Genomic DNA, 26,347 nt, shown 5'->3' with positions numbered 1-26,347 from the left:
TGGACCTTCTCCTCCCTGCAATCTCGCGGGCTGCATTGTGGTTTGTCACAGCCTGTTTAAGAGCCCCCTACTAGCAATTCATATACAGTAGTATTAGATACAGCAGCATTAGACTTACTTACATTCATGTCTAGGCAGGATGTTATTCAAGAAGAGGCTGTATATGTGCATCAATCATGTCTGAGTTGTAATCTTTCTCCATCCTCTTTACATGCTTGTAAGATGCAATGTGTTTTCATGTAGCATGAAGCCTTTTAATATCAGACATCCATCAAAAGGCTAAAGATAATATGGGACAGGCTAAAGAAACTTCTTCAAATATGCTCCCTTCACAAAGCTGGAAAACTTTTTGAAGGTAACCAACAAAGACCCACATAAATGACATGAGCAGAGATCTGTTGTTAGAGGTAGAAATTGCAAGTATCGGTGGCTACCTTCCTTGCCTTTTCTATTACCTCAGAGGAGTCGGCCCAATTGTAGAGAAGATCCCATACGGCATCCAGGAAAAGTGGACGTCACTTGGTTTAAGGTCCAAGGCTCAACACAATGTTTCATTCGTAGACTTCATCCACACCAGGGCCAGAAAAACAGACCCCAGCATTAACCTCACCTCCTTCCAATCAACACCTGCAACGACAGACAAGTCTGACAAGTACAGTCAGACATCGATGACAGTCCACAAAACCCATGTGGCTCCTGTGGGGGAAAAGAGATTTAAAAAAGTGCTGTAGATCTGACCAAACAATGCCCTGTTCATGACAAGCCTCATCCGTTAAAGAAATGTAGAGCCTTCAGAAAGAAGAGCTCTAAAGACTGCAAACAGCTTCTAAAGAGCATTTTACATTTCTTTATTGCTGCTCATAAACAAATCACCTCACACAGGGTTGTGGAGTGGCGCTACAATGCAAGGAATGTGAAAGAGAGAGTTTGGACCAGTCAGTCTTACATCAGTGACCACTAACTTGCACCATCTATGGAGGATTTGAGTTTTCTTTATTTATTGGTGGACTCCAGTGCTTCTTTCCAGGGAGCCCACTGAATGAAACTTACTGGGCCTGATCTTAGCAACAGCAACAGCTGAGCTTCGGGAAATGCTAGTGGCTGTCACCAGCCAAGGAAAAAGAGGATGACATTGTCAGCGGCGCCAGATGTTATATGGAATATAACTTCTACATGGACGAATGTTATATGGAACATAACTTCTACATGGACGAAAGGCCAGAGTATTTCTTTATAGAACCAGAATCCATCGTTAGGAAGCTGGACCGGAGTGGCGTAAGTTGTAGGAGGCAGACTCAGGAAGCAAGTATTGAAACAGTGAAATTTATTTATAGTGCCACCCAAAAAATATATACAAAAAAAATAAAAGATTTATCTGGGCATAACTCCATTAACAGTAAACAATCCCAGCTACATGTCACGTCTACGCATCTACACTTATCCTCTTCCCTCCAACAGCCCAAAGCAACTGCTTTTATAGTTTCCTTAATCAGCAGGAGTCACCCTGCAGCTGGCTAAAACTATTTGCACAGAGGTAATTCACAGAACACAGAGCAAACACAAGAATTTACAATGCGGATCATACCTTGAATTCCGACTACCCCACCAAAACGCATGCCTTTATCCCATATCAACAATACAGTTACAATTATCATGGCAGCACTTGTAAATAACTTCTTTTAAATCGGCCTCCCCTCCTGCCTTAGTCTGTTCCAGTGGCATCACCGATGATGTCACACAGGGTACAAAAGGAGGAAGTGGCTGGGCGCCTCCTTCCTTTATCCTGAGCACCAGGTGAGTATGGTGAGTCTGAAGGGAATAAACTGAATCAAACTTTAAACAAGGAAGTGTTTCAATTCAACAACAAAAAAACTTCTCTGCTAACAGAAACAAACCCAGAATAAAATATGGTTAAATAACAAAACAAACAGTTAAATTAATATGAAATGCTGCCATGACAATATAATGACAAATGGCGTATTCTCACCCACTCTGTCACATGTCCTTAAACGAGCTTGAGAAATTCTTGCTGCATCTAAAACAAGGCTGCACAAAATAGCCTCTAACAGACCTGCAGTGATTGAGGTGTTTCTTCCTGATGATCACACCAAGGAAATAAAAAAACAACACATACTCACTGATCAGCCCTTGCAAAATAGAAATGGGAGAAGCCCTGTACATCATGTGTAGTCCCCCGACAGTCTATAGCCTATATCGACAGAACTAGGTACTGGTCCAAGGGAAACCTGGGCCAGTTTAACTATAACCTATATCAAAGAGGAGAAAGTGGAGAGGGTGTCTGCCTCCTGGACTGAATGAGGAAGATGGTTCCACAGGAGAGGAGCTTGATAACTGGAGGCTCTGGCTCCCATTCTACTTCTGAAGACTAATCCTGCATTCTTGGAGGACAGTGCTCTTGTTGGGTAATGAGGTACAATGAGCTCTTTAAGATGTGATGCTGTCTGATCATTAACAGCTTAGTAAGTAAGTAGAATGAAGTAAATTTAGTGCAGTGACGCTAATACAGGAGAAATATGATCTCTTTACCTAGTTCTTGTCAGCATTCTGAATCAACTGGAGAGTCTTAAGGGATTTATTGGTGGAGCATGACAGCAATTGCTCTAATAGCCTAGACGTGTAAAACTTCTATAAGCACCCAAGTTGCACTGGGTCAGGTTGCACCACTTAGAAGAAGAAATCATTGTTGAAGGTCAATGAGAGAGAAGCAGTCCGAATACATATCAGGTGTTATACCTTTTTCTAAGGTTCCATAGGTTTAAAGATAAATCAGTGCTAGTTGAGGAGAGGATGTGGTGAAATTTTTCTCTAATAGCAGTTTATTTAGACGATCTCACATCACCCCTGGACTCAAACTGGATCCTGTATGCAATTGGGAGCCAGTGAAGGGATTTAAGATTATCACACAATCTGGCCCCAGCATATGTGACTGAACTACTTCACCCATATCCCTCTGCTCGCTCCCTCTGATCAAACACCTTAAATGTACTGTCTGTCCCACGCACACGCCTTAAGACTCGGGGCGATCGAGCCTTTGAATCAATAGCTCCCAAACTCTAAAACTCTCTGCCTGCACCGTTACGGTCTGCGGTATCTATGGATTCTTTTAAATGTCAACTTAAGACATATCTGTTTAGACAGGCGTTTAGTTGACTGTATGTACCTGGTCAACTAGATGTCCAGGCTTTAATTAAGTTTTCTTGATGTATTGAGTTTTTCTGTGTTTGCCTGTATGTTGTTTTATGCCCTTGTAAAGCACTTTGTGGTTTTATTTTCCTGTGAAAAGCGCTTTATAAATAAAATGTACTTACTTACTTACTTTATCCTTGAAATAGCTCATAAAATAATTACTAGTGAGGGCTATAGGAATACCTGGGGTTTGTTCTTATTTTCCTTTATAAACATTGAATATTAGGCTGCTCTGGCATTGTGGAGGGCTTTCTTATATGTTTTAAGGCTGTCTTGCCTGGCTAAATGAGATTCTTGTGTGTGTGAAAGAGCTGTGATTGCATCTCCTCAGCCTGTGCCATGAAGAATATGAGTATTAATATGACTGGAAGGAATGGATTTCTGCGGACTAACATATTCTTCAGGATGTAGTTACAAAATAACTCAGTATCATATTATATCATGGCAATGTTTCTATCCTCTTGGTCTTCATAAAGAATAATATCTAAAAACCTCTTTCACAGTACATTTATTCCTTTACATGTGCTTGGCCATGTTTTATGTATTGTGACACCTGCCCGCAGAAATTAGTTATTATATAATTAGAAAATTTCTATTGAGTGAGTCAGCGAGCTTCAGTTACCATATAACATGATCAGACACACAGTAAATCTGCATCTATCACAATCCATTATAAAGGGTTCCAAAGTTATCTGATGTTTTGTCTGTACTACACTGCAAATATTTGTTTCTTACCGTGATTTAAAAAAAAATTAGATTTAGAAGTGTTTGATAATTTATCTTGTTTAAAGGGTTAATTTCTTATTTTAAGTGTTCAACATGCTTATTTCTAGATTTAACAATCTTAATTTAATAATTCTTCTCAAGTGAAATTATCTGTCCATGCAGCAAGATAATTTCCCTCAGATTTACTGTTTTTATCTTGTTTTTAGACACTCCTTTTTTGCAGTGTATGTATTGGACAAATTGGAAATGTTGACTTGATGATTTGATCCTGTTCCCCCAATCTTGTGTTTCCATTAAAGTCAAAGATCATTTAAAGCTATATTTTGAAATGTGGCATTTCCATCATGTGAGTTTCCATCAGCTGGTTCAGAGTGGATAAACAAAGCTGCAGAAACGTACTTTGGTCAGCAGATGGCAGTGTAATGTGTTGCTGCAGGCTAATCCGTCAATAAACAGAAGAAAAGAAAGAAATCAACAACAAAAAGAGAGAACATGTAGAGAAGTATTCAGGAATTAGATTCAACTTCTAATTGTTCTTTCATGTCAGAGGAAACATAAAAACAAGTAAAATGCTGATTTTAATTTTGTACAATTTTGAACGATTGACAACTGTACCGTGCCTCACACGGGGTACCAATATACACTCCGTTTAAGCGACTGCATGGTGATGTGCATGCATGCTGTCATAGTGACCAAGTGATCTAGCATATATACTGATTATCCTTCACTACAGATTGGGAGCTCACTTCCTTTGACAGTTTATGAAGAGGTGATGAATATTAGGTTTTAACTTTCAGCTAAAATATCTACCCTCACTCCAGTTAGCCTGAGACTATTGCATAGCCAGACCAGTCTCACAGTGCTGTGTAGCCACTGGAGAAAGGTCTAGCTACAACCATTATCATTCTGCTACGGGGGAAAATAACAGCTTGTTAGTTTATACTTCTTTAAACCAACATCATGCGTCTTGGGTAGTGCGGTGGGAGGGTGCTCACTATTATAGTATTATTGACAGCTGTGTTACAAAGAGAACAAACCAAAACGGTCACACATAGGAGTTTGTTTGTACTACACAACAAGATATCCAATGACAGAATAGACCGTTTGTCAATACTACCCATAATGACATATTTAATAGTTTGTCGAAATCGGCTTGAGGTACAGCGGGGAGTTAAAAAATAGCACACATCATACTTACACGTACGGTAAAGTTTCTGTGAATTTAGGCTACAAAATCACTAGGTTTAGTACAAAAAACACTCTGTTTAGGTGTTAACAAAGTAAATAAATGTACGTATGTGCCAGCAATGAAGAAGTGTAGAGCAGGCATGTCCAAACTATTCCACAAAGGGCCGTGTGGCTGCAGGTTTTCTTTTCAACCAAGCAAAAGCACACAGTTTGACCAATCAACTGTCTGAAGACTGAGATCAGTTGATTAACTGAGTCAAGTCTGGTGTGCTGCTGCTTGGTTGGAACGAAAACCTGCAGCCACACGGCCCTTTGTGGAATAGTTTGGACATGCCTGGTTGAGAGGGTGACATGACTACATGAGTTACGTAAAAAATAGGGGGAAAAAATGTGATTTACAAAACGCGAGCCACAGAAGTTACATAGAAAATGTAAGTTACGTAAAAAAAATTTAATTTACCAAAAAAAAAAAGGAAGTTACCTAAAATGTTGTTAACTGTTGTTGTCCATGGGACAGGAACCAGTTTTCTTTGGTGTAAGTCAGCCATTTGATGGACCCATCCACCTCCCCTGCCTCCAGTGTGGCATCCACCATTTAAACTTCGCATTAGCGCCAATCATTACTGCTACGTCAGCAAGATGGCGGCAGGGAACAAGCTAAAACATTAGTACGAGTCGTATTTTACTGCCTGTACAAATGCCCTATGAGGTTTTTGAGGGGAGTCCAGTCTGGTACTACAGGTTAGTTGTGCACCATTCCAAACATGATGAAGTTGAACAGATGTTAACACATAGAGTTGCTGCAAAATCTGGTAAAATTAATGCTTTATATGGTGTCAGGCAAATACACCACAAATACACCCAAGAGTCCACTGGCTTTGAACATATAGCAAACCCACTATGGGAAAAGACATGACAATGGCTAACTGCTCATCTTTTGAGACTATTCCAATTCCACATCTACGGTGGCAACACAAATGTCATTTGGTTCATACCTGGGTTAAGTGTTAGTCGGATACAGCAGTGGTTCTCAAATGGGGGTACGTGTACCCCTGGGGGTACATGAAGGCACTCCAGTGGGTACGTGAGATTTTAAAATATACATTTAAAAAGTAGCATCCATGCAAAAATCCTTTAAAAATAATTATTTAATAAATATTTTAGGAAAATATAAGTATATGTTTGTAAAATGAATTTTATATTCAGTAGGCTATTCTATTTCCTGATCCTAAAAACCCAGAGTCTCCCCCATACCAGGATGGTTGGACCCAACCTGTCATAAGCCACCTAGCATCACCTGTCAATCACCTGAAAACTCAAAGCATAGCAGCAATTCTTTTGAAAACACTGAGGGATAAGTGGCAAAGAAGGCCAAAATTCCGTCTGTATCTTGAAGATTATGTTTTAATTGGATTTACGTCCACAAGTTGCAACCCACCCTAAATAGTTCAAGAGAGACCACTACAAATGAGCAGTGTTTTGCACATTTATGGAGTTTTAAATGGTTCACTTTATAGTTTTAAATGATTATATGGTCACTGTTTTTACGACATTAATTTGAATCACTACATTTTAGTGGTAAGGAATTTTTCCAATAAATTTAGTCATGGATTATTAACATTTAAAATGTTTGAAATAGTTTGTTTTTTTTTCAAATGCTTGAATTTTGTATGTGTTTTTCTGTTCCAAGGTTTAATAAATCAGACACTGATGGCACAGCGCTCTGTTTTTAAGTCTTTTTTTTTTTCCAACCAAAAATGCTTTGCCCTGGTTAGGGGGTACTTGGCTGAAAAAATATTTCACAGGGGGAACATCACTGAGAAAAGGTTGAGAACCACTGATTCATTCATTTGCACTGTAACACTGAACAAACACTTCCCCAAAAGACAACAGCTCTTGCAGACTAGAAAGCTGCATCTCTTATTCTGTGAACTTGAAATACTAAATACGGGTTGTTTTTTCCTTATCCTGGCGATCAGCATTTCTATTTCTATTCACCAATAGAATGATGTTAAGTTGTATATTTCATTGTGTTGAGGAGAAACAACTACTGACAAGCAATTGTGTCTATAGTTAATCTTTTGCTTTGAGTCTGACTTGTCCAGAGAACAAGCTACTCACGTTTTCAGACTGTTTAAGTCTAACATGTCGGCTTTTCACTTGGGACATATTCAATCTGTGAAAATGTTCATACTAAACATACACAAAAGACACACGTCCAACAGGCTCCTGTCAGTCAAACAATGCCACACACTGACGTCACCTTGAAGGTTTGACCCACAGTGACACTATATGCTTCAAATTGATTTTATTACTAATTAACTTACAGATTAAGTACACTGACTTATCTGCCACACTGGGGTTGTTAAATTTAGTCTGGCTTTTAATAGCTTTAAATGCTCCTCTTCCATAAATCTCCACCTATTGTTCTTGTCCACACAGTACCTCAGGACAGGACTCACTTCCTGCAGAAGACTCTTTTGTCAATGAGGTCATGCTGTACTTTACGCCAACTAATGCAAACTGGCATTTCTTGTTCAATCAGACCTGGCCAGAGTGCTTCAGTTAAATAATGAATACTACAGACATGCATAGTTAAAATCCCACACAAAATATAGTATATGCATAGAAACACTCAGGGCTCAGTTGATGAGTGTGTCCAGTCAAAGAGACACCTGGATGTGTGATAACACATGGTATGCATTCAGTGAAAGATATTTATGGCAGAGGGAAATAGCATCAAGAGTGGAATCCCCCATGGTATTAACCTGCTATGTGCATCTGGATTTATCATAATAACATATATTCACAGACCTTTGGATCTGGTATTTATAAGTTACAAGATACTAAATCTGAGGGAAATTATCTTGCTGCATGGACAGAGGATTTCACTTGACAAGATTTCTTAAATTAAGATTATTAAATATAGAAATAAGCATGTTGAACACTTAAAATAAGAAATTAACGCTTAAAACAATATGAATTAAAGCTGCAAGCAGCGATGAACTGGCCCGAGCAGAGTGGACTGCAAATTATTTGTTTCTTACCAAGATAAAAAAAACTTTAGATTTAGAAGTGTTTGATAATTTATCTTGTTTTAAGAGTTCATTTCTTATTTTAAGTGTTCAACATGGTTATTTCTAGATTTAACAATCTTCATTTAAGAAATCTTCTCAAAATCTTTGATAAGTCAAATTATCTGTCCATGCAGCAAGATCATTTCCCTCAGATTTACTGTTTTGATCTTGTTTGATAAAGGGATGTCTAAACCGCTTTTTTGCAGTGATGGCTTTGAAGGGCTTATATGCAATTTTTTTGACAGACAGCTTGAGACAGCAAGAAGAGACATTTGGTGACCTTTCAACTTGTTGAAATAATTATTTTGCCCCTTTGTGTCTTCAAAGCAAATCCACCACAACTACATCCAAGAACACTTTTAACATATAGCAAACCCACTATGGGAAAAGATCATCTACGGTGGCAACACACCAGTCATAGTTTGGTTCATACCGTCGTTCAGTGTCAGATACAGCATAAACAAGTAAATGGATTCATTTGTTTTCATTGATTCATTCATTTGCACTGCAACACTGAACAAACACTTCCCCAGAAGACAACAGCTCACAACAGGCTATAAAGCTGCATCTCTTATTCTGTGAACTTGAAATAGTAAATATGGGTTGTTAGCCTTGCTAACAAGGCAACGTTACTTACTCAGCAGCTAACACATGGGTCACGTGACCCATTTGCAGCAGTCTACCCAAAGACTGTTGAGGAGACGCTTCAGGGCTTTGAGGGGCTCATATGCATTTTTTTGACAGACAGCTTGAGACAGCAAGAAGAGACAGATTTGGTGACCTTTCAACTTTTACTGAGTTTCCATATTTATCTGCTGAAGAGGGAATGTTTGTCCTGTGCCTAACTTAAATCTCATTTTGACACTTGGACATATCGGCAAATTGTGTTTTAAAGACCTTTTAGTAGAACAATCACATCAGACACAAATTATTAAGTCAAGCAGAGTATTTTCATGTTCCTTAAAACAGAGAGGATCTTTCAGAATTTGTCCCAACTGTACAGAGTGTTTTGAGCTTCATTCAAATTTGTTCTGCATGCATTAACATGTTTTTTTTTTTATCCCAAGGAGATATCCAGATACAGATCACATGATATGGTGAAAGTACCTCAAACATTATTCAACTACGTCAAGGATCTGAGCTTTATATGATATGAGTGAATAGCTAGATGTCATGGAAAATACGACAGCAGGAAAATGGTGTTGTATGAGTGTAACAGCAGAATGAAAAAAGAAGATTAATACTGCTATACCTTTACTACATTTTACGACTGGAACTTGTGGAAAACTTCCACACTAAGGCCCCGTTTACACAAGGACGCTTTGCGGGTAAAAACGACAAAATATTTTATCAGAAGTGCCTTTCGTTTAGACGGTGACGGCGTTTTTGGGGCTTAAAAACGCAAAAATCTGAAACCAGCCTCCAGAGTGTAAAACTTAGATCCTCTCCTCCGTAGCGTGTCGTCTACACTGACAAGACACAAAACTCTGATCTGATCTGCTCACGTCACGTACACGTTTACGTCACATCCATGCTCCAGTACAGGAAATAAAGAAACATGTGGGATTATTTCCATGGTGGGACCTTCAAGCTGCTCTGGCAGCTCTAATAAACTTACAGGAGTCTTTCCACCAAATGTACAGGATATGTACAGATAGTATTAGTGAACAGAGAAGGATCTGGAATTACCTCCATCACATTTTGGATGCACCGATTGGTGGGAGGAGCCAGACGGCTTTGGAGGAGACCTGGGAGATCTACTGATGGTGGAGAACTTTGTGGAAGGAGTAGCTGATGAAAATGCGTGGCGTGAAAACTTACACATGTCCAAAGATGCTCTTTAGGTGATGCCGCCTGGCTGCATTACCAATCACATTCACACACTTTTGCGTCACCGTATGCAGCAGATTTCCTCCTGAAAACGCTCGTCTAAACGCGGAATAAAAAGTGAAGACGAGACGCCACTTTTGCGTCTTCTGTTCAGACCGTCATCATGTAAACGGAGCCTGAGATCCAAGGTGTAAAAAGGCAGGCTATAACAAATCAGTGTTCAATCATCAGAAGAGATCTGTGCCTCTGTGATGACACGAGAAGTTATTAATTTTATTAACACATTTCGAAAACAAATTTACAATGGGAATACAGACATTACCAACAAAGCATTTAAATTGTGCCAGTGTTTAAGCATTTTTGATAAGAATGAATGATTTTTGTGGCTTAACTGTACCTCAATCATGTTGATGCACTAAAAATATTCTGTCATTGTTTAAACTCAAACAGTATGTGAGAAAGAAAAACACAAGGCAACATCATAATGAAGCCCTTCAAGCAATATGAGGTAGCTAATTCCCTAAAATCCTGCTGCTGCCTTTAGATAAGATGGAGAATCTGAAGAGGGAGACTAGCTGGCCCAATTAAATTAGTCTAATTACTGAAAGGGCAGTTGGGGCCTGATTCACCCTGGTCCAGGCTGTAGACATAGCCCAGAGACTAGCCTGTTGTTCCAGTTCGCTCTGTTGGAGACTGGAAAATGTTCAGCAGTTGAACAGAAGGAGAAAGGCCTGCTTTCAGCATTATCAGTCTAATTGATTAAGAATCTTTTTTTTTCTTCAACTCCTCTTCAAATCTGAAGGAGATATTTGTCACATACATAGACTGTATAAATAATGGACATAGTGCCCGTGACGTTGTTTTGTGGACTGCCCGTTTAAGGCATCGAATACGGCGTTACACTCGTCGCCATCTTGTGTCGCCATCTTGTTTCTGATACGGGGAGCAGACCATATCTGGACTGTGGAGGAGGAGAGGGATCTGATCACTGACTACAGCCTCTCTACACCTCAACCTGACTGAGAGAAGCTGCTGCTAATTCATGTTAGCATTAGGCTAACTGTAGCATTAACTGGGATGTTCATTTTGGCTAGCAAAAAAACAAAACCAATACGTATGTAAATTACCTAAGAAAAATTAACAGCGACTCCTTGGAGTGTCTATTAGTCCAACCAAACTATGAACAAGATATTTTTACTGAACAAAATGTTCCAATAAACCATTAAATGAAAATACATTGTGAAAGGGTCAAAGCTATGAGTAGAAACTGGACGGACATAAGGGCAACGATAAACAAGTTCATGGCTGGATACCATAGACATAATAAATATAATAATCTTTATTATGTCCAGGCTTGATACACATTGCTTTTCTTCACATTGCTTTTCTTCTCTCTCAAATCAAAGGTAGCCACGGCCCAAATCATGCGATGCTTTATCTTCTATTTTCTTCTAAATTGGGCCATTATTTACACTATTAACATCACATTGTCTTGATGAGTTAAGAAATCAAGTGAGAAGTTTTCTCATTTTGTATTGAAATGAATGGACCAAAATGATTTTGCAGTCACCGTCAGCTCACCCTGTTGGAATTTTCGCTAGAATGCAGCTTAAGGCACTTCCTGGTTTGCCTCACTGCTCAGACCTGGAGGTTGCCGCTTGGTCACACTTCCTGTTTTGAGTGTATGATAATGAAGCAAGACCGTTTCACTGTAATGACTATTTTGGATCCTGACCAAAGGGCTGTAATGTGGAAATCCAGGTAAATCAACAGGTACCATGGAAAGAACCTCACTCTTGGCTCAGGTTTTGGTCTCCACTAACGTCTGAGGGAAATATGTGTCGCTCTAGCTGCTAAATGCTCCACTGTGTTCACCAGCCGGTCTCTAACTGTGTCCGTTGGGATCAACTCATCATCCCTATAAGTGTGGATAAATAGGGGCCTGATCCACCTTCTAGTAGGTCCAGAGAGTTGTTATCAGCCTATTTAATGGTTGGTCACTGTTTCCTTACGTTTCTGTCACTTTATTGAGGCGCCAAAACTAGGGGTGTGACAATACAGCTCACGAGACCAGACACGATATTGGGTTCACGAGAACAAGACGAGAGGAGATTTTAAGAAAACTACAACAACACAATATATGACTGGACCAACAGACTTTTATTTAACCCAGTTGCACATGTATTATGAAATGTTTTATTGTAACTCTTTACATGCATGATGTAAGCATGAGCTTTTAATAAACGTCTTCTTCCACAAATTGAAACTAAAACTAAAATTTATAAAAGTTGAAATAAGATAAACCGTGTTGAGCCGTGTTTCCTTTAGAGGAAAGAGTGGCCACCGGGAAAGTCTCAGGCCACTCCCTCTCAAATGTCCACTCACTGCGTGTCTCCATTACTAAAAGGCCCCAGAGGGATTTAGAGACTCTGGAGGTGACATATGGTTTTCGATCGTCGCATAATCGCTTAGTGACAGTTTCAACTGTGATCCGTGATCACATGAATCGATAGATTAAACACGGGAGAAGCAACTGTGGTCGCCATCGCTAACTGCATAACATCAGCAGCTGATCAAAACAAGGCAGCATGGCTAACTAGAAAATTTCCTCTGGGGAAATTTTGAAAGGGACACGGGGGCTACTGCCGGTGTGTGTACACTATGATGAGATTCTTCAGAGATTTAAAACTATGCCCTTTAACCTCAAAGTGTGTGTGTGTGTGTGTGTGTGTGTGTGTGTTTGTTTGTTTTTACTCTTCCTGTAAGTCGCTTTGGATAAAAGCGTCTGCTAAATGTAAATGTAAATGTGTGTGTGTGTGTGTGTGTGTGTAATTACAATCACATAAAGTTACTGTGTGTGTGTGCGTGCGTGCGTGTGTTTGAAGCATGTGTATGCATGTGTGAGGAGTGTGCGTGCTTACGCGCGTGTGTGTGTGTGCGTGTGTGTGTGTATCTGTAACTGTAATCACATCAAAGATCAAAGGCAATCAGATCAAAGCAATCAACAGAATTAACTGGCACCTGTTCCGGCAGAATGACAGCAGAGGTGGATAGACTGAAATTTCTGGTCTCGAACAGAAAGCATTTTTGGCAAAACCATAATACCTATTATTGATCCGACTTCACTTTGAGCGTCCTGAGTTCTTCCTGAACGTCTACAGATGGGTTTTTTTTTAAAGAAAAATGAAAAAATAGCTTTGTTAGAGCGATCTAAAAAAACAGTTTTTTTCCCCTTTTTCCGAAATCTTCCTGCGTTTTTAATATGGGAGCCAATGAGGCTGTTGGTGCGTGTTGGTGGATCATCTCTGCGTCTTACGCCCAAACTATAACTCTGACAGCTTTACCAGAGGATTGTGAGTGAGAAGACAAATTTTCCTACGTTTCTATGTATAAATTATTTCTGTAGAGTGGAATTTGCGGCCTGGAGCGCAGTTTTAAAATGTATTTTTTGACAGTTTTACCTCTCCCTCTACACTCTGAGCGATGACATCACACACTCTGACACGAACATTCCGTGCAATACTGACCCATTATAATCTCAGAATTTCTCCAAAAATTATCATGGTCATTGAACAGGGATTGATAAAAAATGATATGACCTATCGAAACGTGGATTAATACACCGATACACAAGACTTGTGTCTACTGTTTAAAGTTTAAATGGAGTCTCTAGGTGAAATTATGCCGGAGAAGTAGACGTTTAAAAATCTCCAATGATTCATGAATCATTTTTTGTCGGCCGTCCCATTCATTTCAATGCAAAATTTTGAGCAGTTTTTCGCGACTTACATCGCGAAAAATTTGTATTCTGTAGAGAAAAGTAGCACACCGATCCCGATCAAACCGCACGTTTTGATATATAATTTGTCCTGCAACTCTTTAAGTTGTAGGACTAGTAGCAGGACGAAATTGCGTCCAGAAGAGGAATAAGAAAAAATCCACAGTATAACAGTAGTGCATTTGCCCAACAGTGGTGCCATTGCCCCGAGGCCCTAATTATGCACAGAGTCTCTACTGATCATAAACAAAGTAATAGTGAATTAACCGGCATCACTAACTGTGCACAGAGTGTCCGGTGCTTGTTGTAAACAAACAGAGATCGCTAAGTGAACACCTCCTGCAGCAGCAGCACATACACACTGTACTGCTGCAGAGCTAACTGTTAGCCTGTTAGCACATACACACTGTACTGCTACAGAGCTAACTGTTAGCCTGTTAGCACATACACACTGTACTGCTACAGAGCTAACTGTTAGCCTGTTAGCACATACACACTGCACTGCTACAGAACTAACTGTTAGCCTGTTAGCACATACACACTGTACTGCTACAGAGCTAACTGTTAGCCTATTAGCAGGACTATGCCTCTTCGATTCATTCTCACTCTTCTTAACGAGCCACCGGGCCCTGTGATGTCATTCTGGCTGCTTGCTGCTTCCCCTCCTTCTCCTCCTCCCCCACCTTCTTTTCCTTGTACTGCCCCCACAGGTCACAAATAGACGTTTGGATAACTCACAAATCTCACGAGACAGATTTTTAACGCAACGAGAAATATCGTTGAGTTTAATCTCGTCATACCCCTAGCCAAAACTATTGTTTAGGTTTACAAAATAAAAATTAAATGGTTCGATTTCAGCAATTACATCATGGTATGAATAAAATACCTTACACACATCAGGACAAGTGACTGATAAAAGTTATCTTTCAATCTACACTTCAAGGTTGTCATAGGACACGAGTGCAGGTCTCCAAGGTGAAGGATGGTAGAGGCCTGTGCCTAACATAAAACTATTATATAGCAGCCCATTGAATGGACTGACAACAACCTTCTCAACCCTGACCTATGGGGACCTTATCACTGATAAAAAAAACCTTTCAATCGTGTGATAATGTCAGAATCGGGTGCAGATAGGACACCTTGTGGGTAGAACAGTAAGCCTGGACCAGAGACTGAATGAACCTCAGAATCAGACTGTTTCGCCAAACCACAACATCTGGCTTCATCCACTAGGTAAAGGTCAAAGGTCATGGACCAACAGTCAGTGGACAGCTGGGGAAAGAAAGAGGACAGTGAATTATTTATTCAGTGAATAAACATTTTCAAATTGATTATGTTATAAGTGTATTTAAAGTGTTTAACAACTCTATTCAAAGATTTGTGTATTTTAGACTTAATATTATAAAGAAATGTTATATTTTAGTCTTAATATAATTTCAGCTCACTCGTTTACTTGATCAATATCTAGATAATAATTTTCCTTTCAAATAAACTTATAATTTCTATTATTTCTATGTTTAAATTAGTATATATATCCAAAGCAGACCGTGGTAAGTGAAATTACTGCTTGGTTTTGAGTTGGATTTTGTGGTTTTTATATAATTATTTCTCTGAAATAAATCAAAATTGAAATCTAAAACTTTGTCACAACATAAAACAAAAAAATGTAGTGACTGCAGTAAGACTTTGTATGGCAGCACAGGCAACTGACATCTTCATTACTCCATGCTTTCTCTCATTCACTCATTTTACCTGGTTTGTTACCACTGCCATCAGCAACAACAGATCCATCCGTATGGTTTTATATTATGTGCTCCATATTACATTCAGCACAGTTGAACTGTACCAAAGTGAGAATACGCTCCTGAGGTAAAAACAGCATTTATGAACTTGTCCTCAGCTGTCAACTGGAGATGGAATTCTATTTAATCTAAGGCCCCGTTTACACGAGGACGCTTGCGGGTAAAAACGACAAAATATTTTATCGGAAGTGCCTTTCGAACCACATCAAGTGCCTTTCGAACCACATCATCTGCTTTTTGCAGATGATGTGGTTCTTTTGGCTTCATCAAGCCGGGACCTCCAGCACTCGTTGGGGCGGTTTGCAGCCGAGTGCGAAGCGGTTGGGATGAGAGTTAGCACCTCCAAGTCTGAGGCCATGGTTCTCTGCCGGAAAACGGTGGACTGTCCCCTCTGGGTGGGGAGAGAGATACTGCCTCAAGCGAAGGAGTTCAAGTATCTCGGGGTCTTGTTCACGAGTGAGGGTAGAACGGAGCGTGAGATGGACAGGCGGTTGGGTGCGGCGTCAGCAGTGATGCGGACGTTGTACCGGACCGTCGTGGTGAAGAAGGAGCTGAGCCGGAAGGCAAAGCTCTCGATTTACCGGTCCATCTATGTTCCAACCCTCACCTATGGTCATGAGCTTTGGGTAGTGACCGAAAGAGCAAGATCGCGGATACAAGCGGCTGAAATGAGCTTCCTCCGTAGGGTGGCTGGGCTCAGCCTTAGAGATAGGGTGAGGAGCTCAGACATCCGGAGGGAGCTCGGAGTAGAGCCGCTGCTCCTTCGCGTCGAAAGGAGTCAGCTGAGGTGGTTTGGGCATCTGGTAAGGATGCCTCCCGGGCGCCTCCCGTTAGAGGTGTTCCGGGCACGTCCAACTGGTAGGAGGCCCCGGGGAAGACCCAGAACACGGTGGAGGGATTATATCTCTCTCCTGGCCTGGGAACGCCTCGGGGTCCCCCAGGAGGAGCTGGACGTTGTGGCTGGGGAGAGGGACGTCTGGAATGCCCTGCTTAGCCTGCTGCCCCCGCGACCCGGCCCCGGATAAGCGGAAGAAAATGGATGGATGGATGGAAGTGCCTTTCGTTTAGACGGTGACGGCGTTTTTGGGGCTTAAAAACGCAAAAATGTGCCTCCACCCTCCAGAGTGTAAAACTTAGATCCTCTCCTTCGCAGTGTGTTGTCTACACTGACAAGACACAAAACTCTGATCTGATCTGCTCACGTCACGTACACGTTTACCTCACATCCATGCTCCAGTACAGGAAATAAAGAAACATGTGGATTTTTTCCATGGTGGGACCTTCAAGCTGCTCTGGCAGCTCTAATAAACTTACAGGAGTCTTTCCACCAAATGTACAGGATATGTACAGATGAAGTGAACAGAGAAGGATCTGGAATTACCTCCATCACATTCTGGATGCACCGATTGGTGGGAGGAGCCACACAGCTTTGGAGGAGACCTGGGAGATCTAGTGATGGTGGAGAACTTTGTGGAAGGAGTAGCTGATGAAAATGCGTGGCGTGAAAACTTCCACATGCCCAAAGATGCTCTTATGGCTTTAAGTTATGCTGCCTGGCTGCATACCCAATCACATTCACGCACTTTAGATCACCGTATGCAGCAGATTTCATCCTGGAAATCTGCTGCATATTATTGTTCCTGGATCCAAATGTGCTTGTCCTTGTGTTGCAGTTAAAGTTTACCTTGTTTTGTGTTCTCTTGCTTCCCTCAGATGGATACACCACCGATGACATTGAATTCTATTGGCAGGGAGGAAGCAACATCGGCTCAGTCACCGGAGTGGAGAACATCGAACTGCCCCAGTTCTCCATCATAGATTACCAAACGCTCTCCAAGAAAGCTGTGTTCGCCACAGGTAACAGTCATACTGTGATACTCCAACCTTTTGACTGGGGAATCTGAGAAAAACTCCATGTATGACTGTACAACATACTATACTTGTTGGGATATGATATTATGGTAATTCAGCATGATGTAGATTTTTACAGCACTAATTCCATCAGCACACTGTAAAAAAAGGTGTGTCTTAAAACAAGATAAAAACACTAAATCTGAGGGAAATGATCACTTGACAAGATTTCTTAAATTAAGATTATTAAATCTAGAAATGAGCATGTTGAATGCTTAAAATGAGAAATTAGAGAATTAGCAGAGTGCAGTGTAATTTGTTTCTTACCAAGATAAAAAAAACTTTAGATTTAGAAGTGTTGGATCATTTATCTTGTTTTAAGAGTTAATTTCTTATTTTAAGTGTTCAACATGCTTATTTCTAGATTTAATAATCTTAATTTAATAAATCTTGTCAAGGTAAATTATCTGTCCATGCAGCAAGATCATTTCCCTCAGATTTACTGTTTGATCTGGTTTTAGACACACCTTTTTTTGCAGTGTACAATGACAGAGTCATGTCTTACCCATTTCTCTTTCGCTTTCATTTACTGATTAATTTCAATCAGATAAAAATAATCTTTAGTATTTTTAATCCAGTGTATACCTTTAAATTACCTTTTGTAATTTCACTGCATAGATCCAGGATTCCTCTTATACAACACCATTTCAGGGGGAAAAAAAGGGAAATTGTCTATAATGTAAATAGAACAGGATGTGATATAATCCTTTTTGACATTAAATTGAAAACATAATTCATGTTGAAGGTGATGAATATTTTTCCAAACATACATTATGAATCTTGAAGTTGATGCATATTGTTTTTATTTACATTTTACACAGAATCCCAACTGTTTTGGAATCGGTTGTCTGTTGATGACTGATGAGCTCATTAACCTCTGTTCAGTCTCCTCCTGCTCTTTGTCATCAACTGTTTTTTAATTCGTCAAAATTCATAGATATTTAGATTTTCCTATTTCAGATTTTTCTGTGCCATGTCAGACAAGTGTAAAACATATTTGTTAATGGCTCGTGAACTATGGGCTTAAATTTGTCTCATTAATACCTGTAAACACAGAGGGTGATCTACAAATAGTCCTTGATTTGCACACATGTTTTGCTATCCACAAATACACATTTCTAATTTGTAAAAACTCTGTTTGTGAAGTGTGACTCTGCATTTGTGAATCATCAATCACACACACGCATCTTTTTCCTCAAAGATGCATTTTTGAGACGTTCTTGACAAGATCCACACAAACAAAGAGCTGGTGATTCACAAATGTCCGCCCTCCTCAACCAGTGTTGTTGCATATTCTTTCCACAAACACCAATTTAGGATTTGTAACTTGTGTGTTGGTGTTTACAAATAAATGTGTATTTGTAAATAATAATAAAAAAAGCCAATTGTAAAACTGAAAATTCTGTTTGTGAAGTGTGATTCAGCATTTGTGGATCACCAATCACACACATGCATCTCTTTCCTCAATGACGTATTTTTGAGACGTTCTTGTCGAGAGAATCCACAAACACACAGCTGGTGGTTCACAAATGGCCGCCCTCCTCAACACTAGGTGGCAGTGTTGTTATTTGCATAGATGGAGCTATAGTTTGGACTCTGCTTAAGGTGGACTTACACTTAACTTTCGATTTTGCAGTAAAGCCATGGCCGAAGATTGGAACATAAGTAAAACTATTTTTCCTTGCCCTACATTACATTAGCACCTTTACAGTGAAAATGAAAACAATGATAACACTATCGCGACTGTGCCTGTTTGGTTACACGTTTAATTACCCTGCACGGCCAGCAGAGCAGAGAGGAAAGAGACCTGCTCCAAAACACAGTTCAGATAGGGATGTCGGACGCTGGCGACATTTTTCAATTCATTTCAGCTGGGGTGGTGCGTTTCCGCGCCGGCAGGGGTTGCCGCAAAAAACGTTGGCGGGGTCCCTGTCCCTGTCACTTCACAGGTAGAAGAAGAGTTTTACAAATGCCTTTCTTTTTTCTTTTTTTTTTTTACAAACTTAACATACTTTTATTTGTAAAAACCAACACACAAGTTATACAAATCCTAAATTGGTGTTTGTGGAAGGAATATTTGTATGCAACAACACTGGTTGAGGAGGGCGGCCATTTGTGAATCACCAGCTATTTGTTTGTGGATCTGTGTGGATCTTGTCAAGAACGTCTCAAAAATGCTTCTTTGAGGAAAGAGGTGTGTGTGTGTGTGTGTGTGTGTGTGTGTGTGTGTGTGTGTGTGTGTGTGTGTGTGTGTGTGTGTGTGTGATTGATGATTCACAAATGCAGAGTCACACTTCACAAACAGAATTTTTAATTTAACAAATGGAGAGAAAATTGTGTATTTACAAATACACACTTATTTGTAAAAACCAAAATACAAGTTACAAATTAGAAATGTGTATTTGTGGATAGCACAACGCGTGTGCAGATCAAAGACTATTTGTAGATCACCCTCTGTGTTTACAGGTATTAATGAGACAAATTTAAGCCCATAATGAACTTAATCAACATGGTAACTACAATGGTGATAGCTGTCTGAAAGTGTTCGGTCACACAAGCAGTTCTTTTTAAATGTATATCCTATTGTATATTTCTGATTGTGGCACATATAAATAAAGTTCTTTTAAATCTGATTAAACATGTGAATCCTGTGTGTAACAGGCTCTTATCCACGTCTGTCCCTGAGCTTTAAGCTGAAGAGGAACATTGGCTATTTCATCCTGCAAACCTACATGCCTTCTACCCTGATCACCATCCTGTCCTGGGTCTCCTTCTGGATCAATTACGATGCCTCGGCTGCCAGAGTAGCCTTAGGTTAGTCACTTTTCAAGTTTTTACACATTCACAATCATATTTGCTGCTATATGATGTTGGCTGGTGTGTCTGTGGGTTGGTTTACACTAACATGTATCAATAAATTACAGAAGAATTGACATTGACATTTATTGTGCGCAGGCATTGAATCCAAATAATTTGATTTCAGTGGCCTAATTGGGTCAAACATTTGAAAGTAATTGACAAATATTAGCATGCTTACATGCTAAGCTAACCTAGTGATCAATGGGAAACATTCTACATGATTAATCCTCTGGGGGTGATCAGATCATGCAACGTTTTCAAATCGCCGTTGAAAATAAATGGGGTCACATGAAGCGAAGTTGTCAACTTTACTCCAATTTACAGACTTGAAACTTTGATCAATTTTTTGTTTGATGCTCCTGCGTCATGTAAAACCAAAGATATGATTAGTTTAAATCTGATAGTACAAAAATATTTATTCAAGCGTAAAAGTAGGATGGGACGAGGCAGGCAGTGCATTTTACACAATCAGCTAACACTATTCCTATAAATATACATGTTTTTATGGGAATTTATTGTATATAGTTGTATTATATTTGAATTTCATCTTATATGTTCATATTTGCAACCTATGTTTACATTTACAGGTCCAAAACAGTTCATTGAGCATATTTGTAATATTTTATTGTAATTAATAGTATAATTTTATTTCAGATTTCATGATTTTTGTGTAATTTTGGGCCCAATATGTTAATAAAGTAGGTTAAAGTGAAAAAAGAAAGTGAGATCATGGTGAAGTTGTGCTGAAATAATGGATAACAAACATGGGTAGTAAACATTTTGTATGTGACCCCAGAGGGTTATCACCAACATGATAGACAGCTTGTCATCATGACATGAGTATAATCAGTTCTGTTAGATAAGGTTAGGACCATGGTTAAGAACCAGAGTAGAGACTAAAACACAGAAGGCTAAAATACAAAAAGGTTAAATACAGTTCCAGTGACAAAATGGTACAAGCAGGTTGAGAAGGCAGCAGGAGCAAACCAGCCGGAAAAATAAGTGGAAACACTCCCGACTATGAGACCAAGGATCATTTGTTTCTGTTTCTCCAGACCTGTTGCTCAGTCTGCTCATTTACTTCTGCTGTATGTTTAATGAAATAGGTTCTTATGAGCCAAAAAGCATTGAAGTTTATTTCGACTTTTGGTAGTAAATGGGGTTTTTTTTAGCAATTTTTATTTGGTTGGGCCAGATTTGCCACACTGAAAAAAGTATAACCTTGCTCAAACTACAAAAAATGATGTCCAGATATCACATCTAAAATATTTGACTTCATAGAATCTAAATAGAGTAACTTCTTATGACCTGATTATTTTATGTTGATGTAAACAATAATACTAATACTAATAATTCTTTGCCTTGATTCAAATTATTTTCTTAACAGTTTAGTTATTGAACCAAACTAATACATTTAAATTGAACCAACCTAATATATTCAACTGAATTAACGTTTGCATTGACACCAGTTAATTTATTTACATATACCCAAACTACATTTTTCACGTTTTATTTGACTTAACTAATTTTTGTTTCTCACCTTATAAACTCTATAAAAAAAGACCCTTGGCCAACAGATTACATTAAATGTATTTATTAATCTTTAACATATGAACTATATGCAACATATTACATACACGGTCTGACTGTGCAGTGCTTTCTACTCAAACTAAAAATATTACCTGCAGGTCATGAAGAAGAAAATAAAAACTTGAGAGAAATCAAAAACTTTGTTTTGGGTCCTTAGGACGTATATTTTGTTCAATATAAATCAAACTTGATGTCTCTAAATGCAAAAAGAATGAGTTTTACAATCAAATCAATAATTTTATCCTCTTTTAAATGGCAGTTATTAGTTTGAATGAGCAACTGCATGTTACACTTTTTTCAATGCAGGACAGTCCCAAGGCCTTAATTCTTATCTTTTCCAAAATCCTGTAAAGCCTTTTTCAATGGAGCTAGCAATAATATATCTGCAAAAAAATAGACATTTGATTTCTGTGTCAGAGAGTGAGGGCAGGGATATGTGATTGTTGGGGCCAGATATAAGGTACCACCCTTAAGAAACCCAGGAAGCTCTTTCCTTTTTTACACTGAAGAGCTTCAATGTCAGAAGTCTCATTTCTCCCCCAGATTCTCCAATTACTTGGGAACTGCTCGTTTAATCACATTTCCCCTCTACAATAGCTGTAATGAAAATCAAACCCTTCATGTTCCTTTAGATATTCTTCATGTGACATTTCTGATTCGGATGTTTTTCACACAGTAACACACTTGACTGTACATTTTAGATTATTAATCGATTACACTCTGTTGACAGGTTCCATAACTTGTCTTTCATGCATACCTCTCCTTGTGCTGTTTTCAAATAAACTTTGTCATCATTATCATTACTCTGCACTTTTGTGGACTATGTTCTGCATTTTTTTTAAAGATCATGGAGTTCCAATCAAGGTTATTATAGTTAACGAAAAATAACGAAATAACGAAAACTAGAATTGAAAAAACACTTTCGTTAACTGAAATAAAAATAAAAACGAGAGTTATTTAAAAAAACAACTAACTAACTAAAATTATACTGAAAATGTCCTTCGTTTTCGTCTTTGTCAACTTTTTTCATACGTAAACCTTTTTGGTTGATATGAAATCTATTTCATCTATCTGGTTTTATGACTTAATAAACTTATTGGGGCTGAGATGAATCAAACAAAGGAAATAAAGGAAATGTTTATTGTGACTTTTTTTAATCTGGCACACAACAAATTCCCCATTACAAAAAAACTAAAACTAATAAAAACTAAACTACAACTAATAGAAAAATTCATCTAAAACTAAGCATTTTCCAAAAAATAAAAACCAACTAGAAAATTTCCTCTGGGGAAATTTTGAAAGGGTCACGGGGGCTACTGCCGGTGTGTGTACACTATGATGAGAAACACACACACACACAGGTAACTTTATGCGAATATCGCATAAAGTTACCTTTGTGTGTGTGTGTGTGTGTGTGTGTGTTGCGAAAATCGCATAAAGTTACCTGTGTGTGTGTGTGTGTGTAATTAAAATCACATGAAGTTACCTGTGTGCGTGTTTGAAGCATGTGTATGCATGTGTTAGGAGTGTGAGCGCTTACGCGCATGTGTGTGTGTGTGTGTGTGTATCTGTAACTGTAATCACATCAAAGGCAATCAGATCAAAGCAATCAACAGAATTAACTGACACCTGACAGTGACAGCAGCCAGAGGTGAACAGAGGTCCAGAGGTGGGATGGAATTTCTGGCCTCGAACAGAATGCATTTTTGGCAAAACCATAATACCTATCATTGATCCGACTTCACTTTGAGCGTCCTGAGTTCTTCCTGAACTTCTACATATGTTTTTTTAAGAAAAATGAAAAAATAGCTTTGTTAGAGCGATCTAAAAAAACTGTTAAATTTCCCTTCTTCAGAAATCTTCCTGCGTTTTTAATATGGGAGCCAATGAGGCTGTTGGTGGTGTTGGTGGCGCATCTGTGCGTCGTACGCCCAAACTATAACTCTGACAGCTTTACTAGAGGATTGTGAGTGAGAAGACAAATTTTCCTACGTTTCTATGTATAAATTATTTCTGTAGAGTGGAATTTGCGGCCTGGAGCGCAGTTTTCAAATTTATTTTTTGACAATGTTTTCTCTCCCTCTACTCTCTGAGCGATGACATCACACACTGTGACACGAACATTCCGTGCAATACGCACCCATTATAATCTCAGAATTTCTACAAAAATGATCATGGTCATTGAACAGGGATTGATAAAAACTATATGACCTATCGAAACGTGGATTAATACACCGATACACAAGACTTGTGTCTACTATTTAAAGTTTAAATGGAGTCTCTAGGTGAAATTATGCCGGAGAAGTAGACGTTTGAAAATCTCCAATTATTGTTCTTTTTCGCTCATTTTCTTTCGGCCGTCTCATTCATTTCAATGCAAAATTTTGGGCAGTTTTTCGCGACTTATGTCGCGAAAAATTCGTATTCTGTAGAGAAAAGTAATAGCACACCAATCCTTATCAAACCGCACGTTTTGATGTATAATTTGTACTGCAACTCTTCAAGTTGTAGGAATAGTAGCGGGACGAAATTGCGTCTGGAAGAGGAAGAAGAAGAAATCCACAGTATAACAGTAGTGCTCGGGGCTGGTCCCTACAGCTATTGCTGTATGGGACCAGTGCTCGGTGCGATTGCCCCGAGGCCCTAATTAAAACAAGCAAACTCACTCTAAAAACTAATTAAAACTAACTGAATTTGAAAATAAAAAATCACAACGAAATTCAAACTAAAACTAATGAAAAATCCAAAACTATTATAACCTTGGTGCCAATAATTGCATGTCACCACTATGGGCTACTTGAACCACATGGCGATCCTGCAGTCACATTGTGATCATTAGTGTCCATATTACAGCTCTGTGTGAGCTGCTGGAGGGCCAGAGAGTTATCCAGCCGACAAAGGCATATCAAGCCAAATGCACAGCCATTCAAGTGTTTAAAATATCATTATTAGTCTTCCATTACTAAGGTTGTGTCTGTAAGTCAGAGTGCTGTACTGCCACTAACTTACAGCCCCTTAAGTAGATTTGACAGGAATATATTCTCTTATGTGAAGAAATAGCCTTGTAGAACCTGATAATGTAATAAATTCACGATAATGTAATAACCCCGATAATGTAATAAAAATCTGCACTTGAGTCCATTGAAAATGTAATAAAACCTGATAATGTAATAACTTCCCGATAATGTAATAAAGTGCATTTCCCAATAATGTAATACACTTTTTACCAATAATTTAATAAAGTATAACGCCAAGCACCTTTAGATTTCAAGAAGCTGTTGAATCATTCGTGTGTCATGGATACCTCGTTTGTGAAAAACGAATGAACGGGTCAAAAGTGAATAAACATTCAACTTTGACCTGTTGGTGGCGCTAGAGCTCTTGAGCTAGAGTTGATACACAGTATCACCACTTGAACCCAAGTAATGGGTGGTCTGCTGTTAAATTATTACAATATTGGGACTATCAGGACTTGGGAAATGAAGGCTAACCTGATAATGTAATAACCTCCATTAATGTTATACTTTATTACATTATTGGTAAAAAGTGTATTACATTATTGAGAAATGCACTTTATTACATTATCAGGAAGTTATTACATTATCTGGTTTTATTACATTTTCAATGGACTCAAGTGCAGATGTTTATTACATTATCTGGGTTATTACATTATCGGGAATTTATTACATTATCAGGTTCTCCAAGCCTTCTGTGACACAACTGTAAATTTGTTTTAGTGGAGGCCAATGGGAAAGGAGGGTCACCCATTGGCTCAATCCAACTTTTACCATGTAAACATGGTAATTATACAGTCTATGATGTAAACACAAATGGGAAATCATCCTGTTTTCTAAGCAGCTTTTGGCACATATTGAGCATACCCATACACTAAAATAACAAAAAAAATGTCTATAGATTTTACGGTGAAAAACTGCTAAACCACGACAGTAAAAGACCGTAAAATGATAAATGGGTTAGTTCAATTTCAGTAACAATGAAACACCATAAAGCTAACAGACATATACTGTAATATTTAATGGTAAAATCTTTAATTTGTTTTTATTTATAAAGTATTTTCTTGTCAATTACATGGCAGAACAGTGTTTCTTTTGATGGAAAAACTTTTTATTTTTTACGATAAAATATGGAATAAAATGGCAACCTTAAATGGGAAATCAACAGTGCTAATATAATTTTACTGTAATATTACAAAAAGTTGCACTGTATTTATTATGGTAGTTCTGGCAACCACAGCTGTTGTTTTTTTACCGGAAAAACATCAGGGTTTTTTTTACAGTGTAGGCTACAGTGACAGCTACGCATTAGCTCCACATTGTAACCCAGCACATGAGATTAATTAAGTCATGCCAGGAAATTTT

General features: G+C 38.7%; 1 protein-coding gene across 1 annotated transcript in view; it reads left to right on the top strand.

The window, feature by feature from the left end:
• The window catches only part of gabrb1 (gamma-aminobutyric acid type A receptor subunit beta1), a 150,785-nt gene that overhangs the window by 90,240 nt on the left and 34,198 nt on the right, over positions 1-26,347 (top strand). The window contains exons 6-7 of the mRNA XM_059352919.1: positions 17,322-17,465; positions 20,181-20,333. Coding sequence (XP_059208902.1) covers positions 17,322-17,465; positions 20,181-20,333 — 297 coding nt within the window. The remainder of the gene's footprint in view (positions 1-17,321; positions 17,466-20,180; positions 20,334-26,347) is intronic.

This window comes from Centropristis striata, chromosome 16 (genome assembly GCF_030273125.1).
Source record: "Centropristis striata isolate RG_2023a ecotype Rhode Island chromosome 16, C.striata_1.0, whole genome shotgun sequence".
NCBI lineage: Eukaryota > Metazoa > Chordata > Actinopteri > Perciformes > Serranidae > Centropristis > Centropristis striata.
This window is presented reverse-complemented; position numbering and strand designations above follow the sequence as displayed.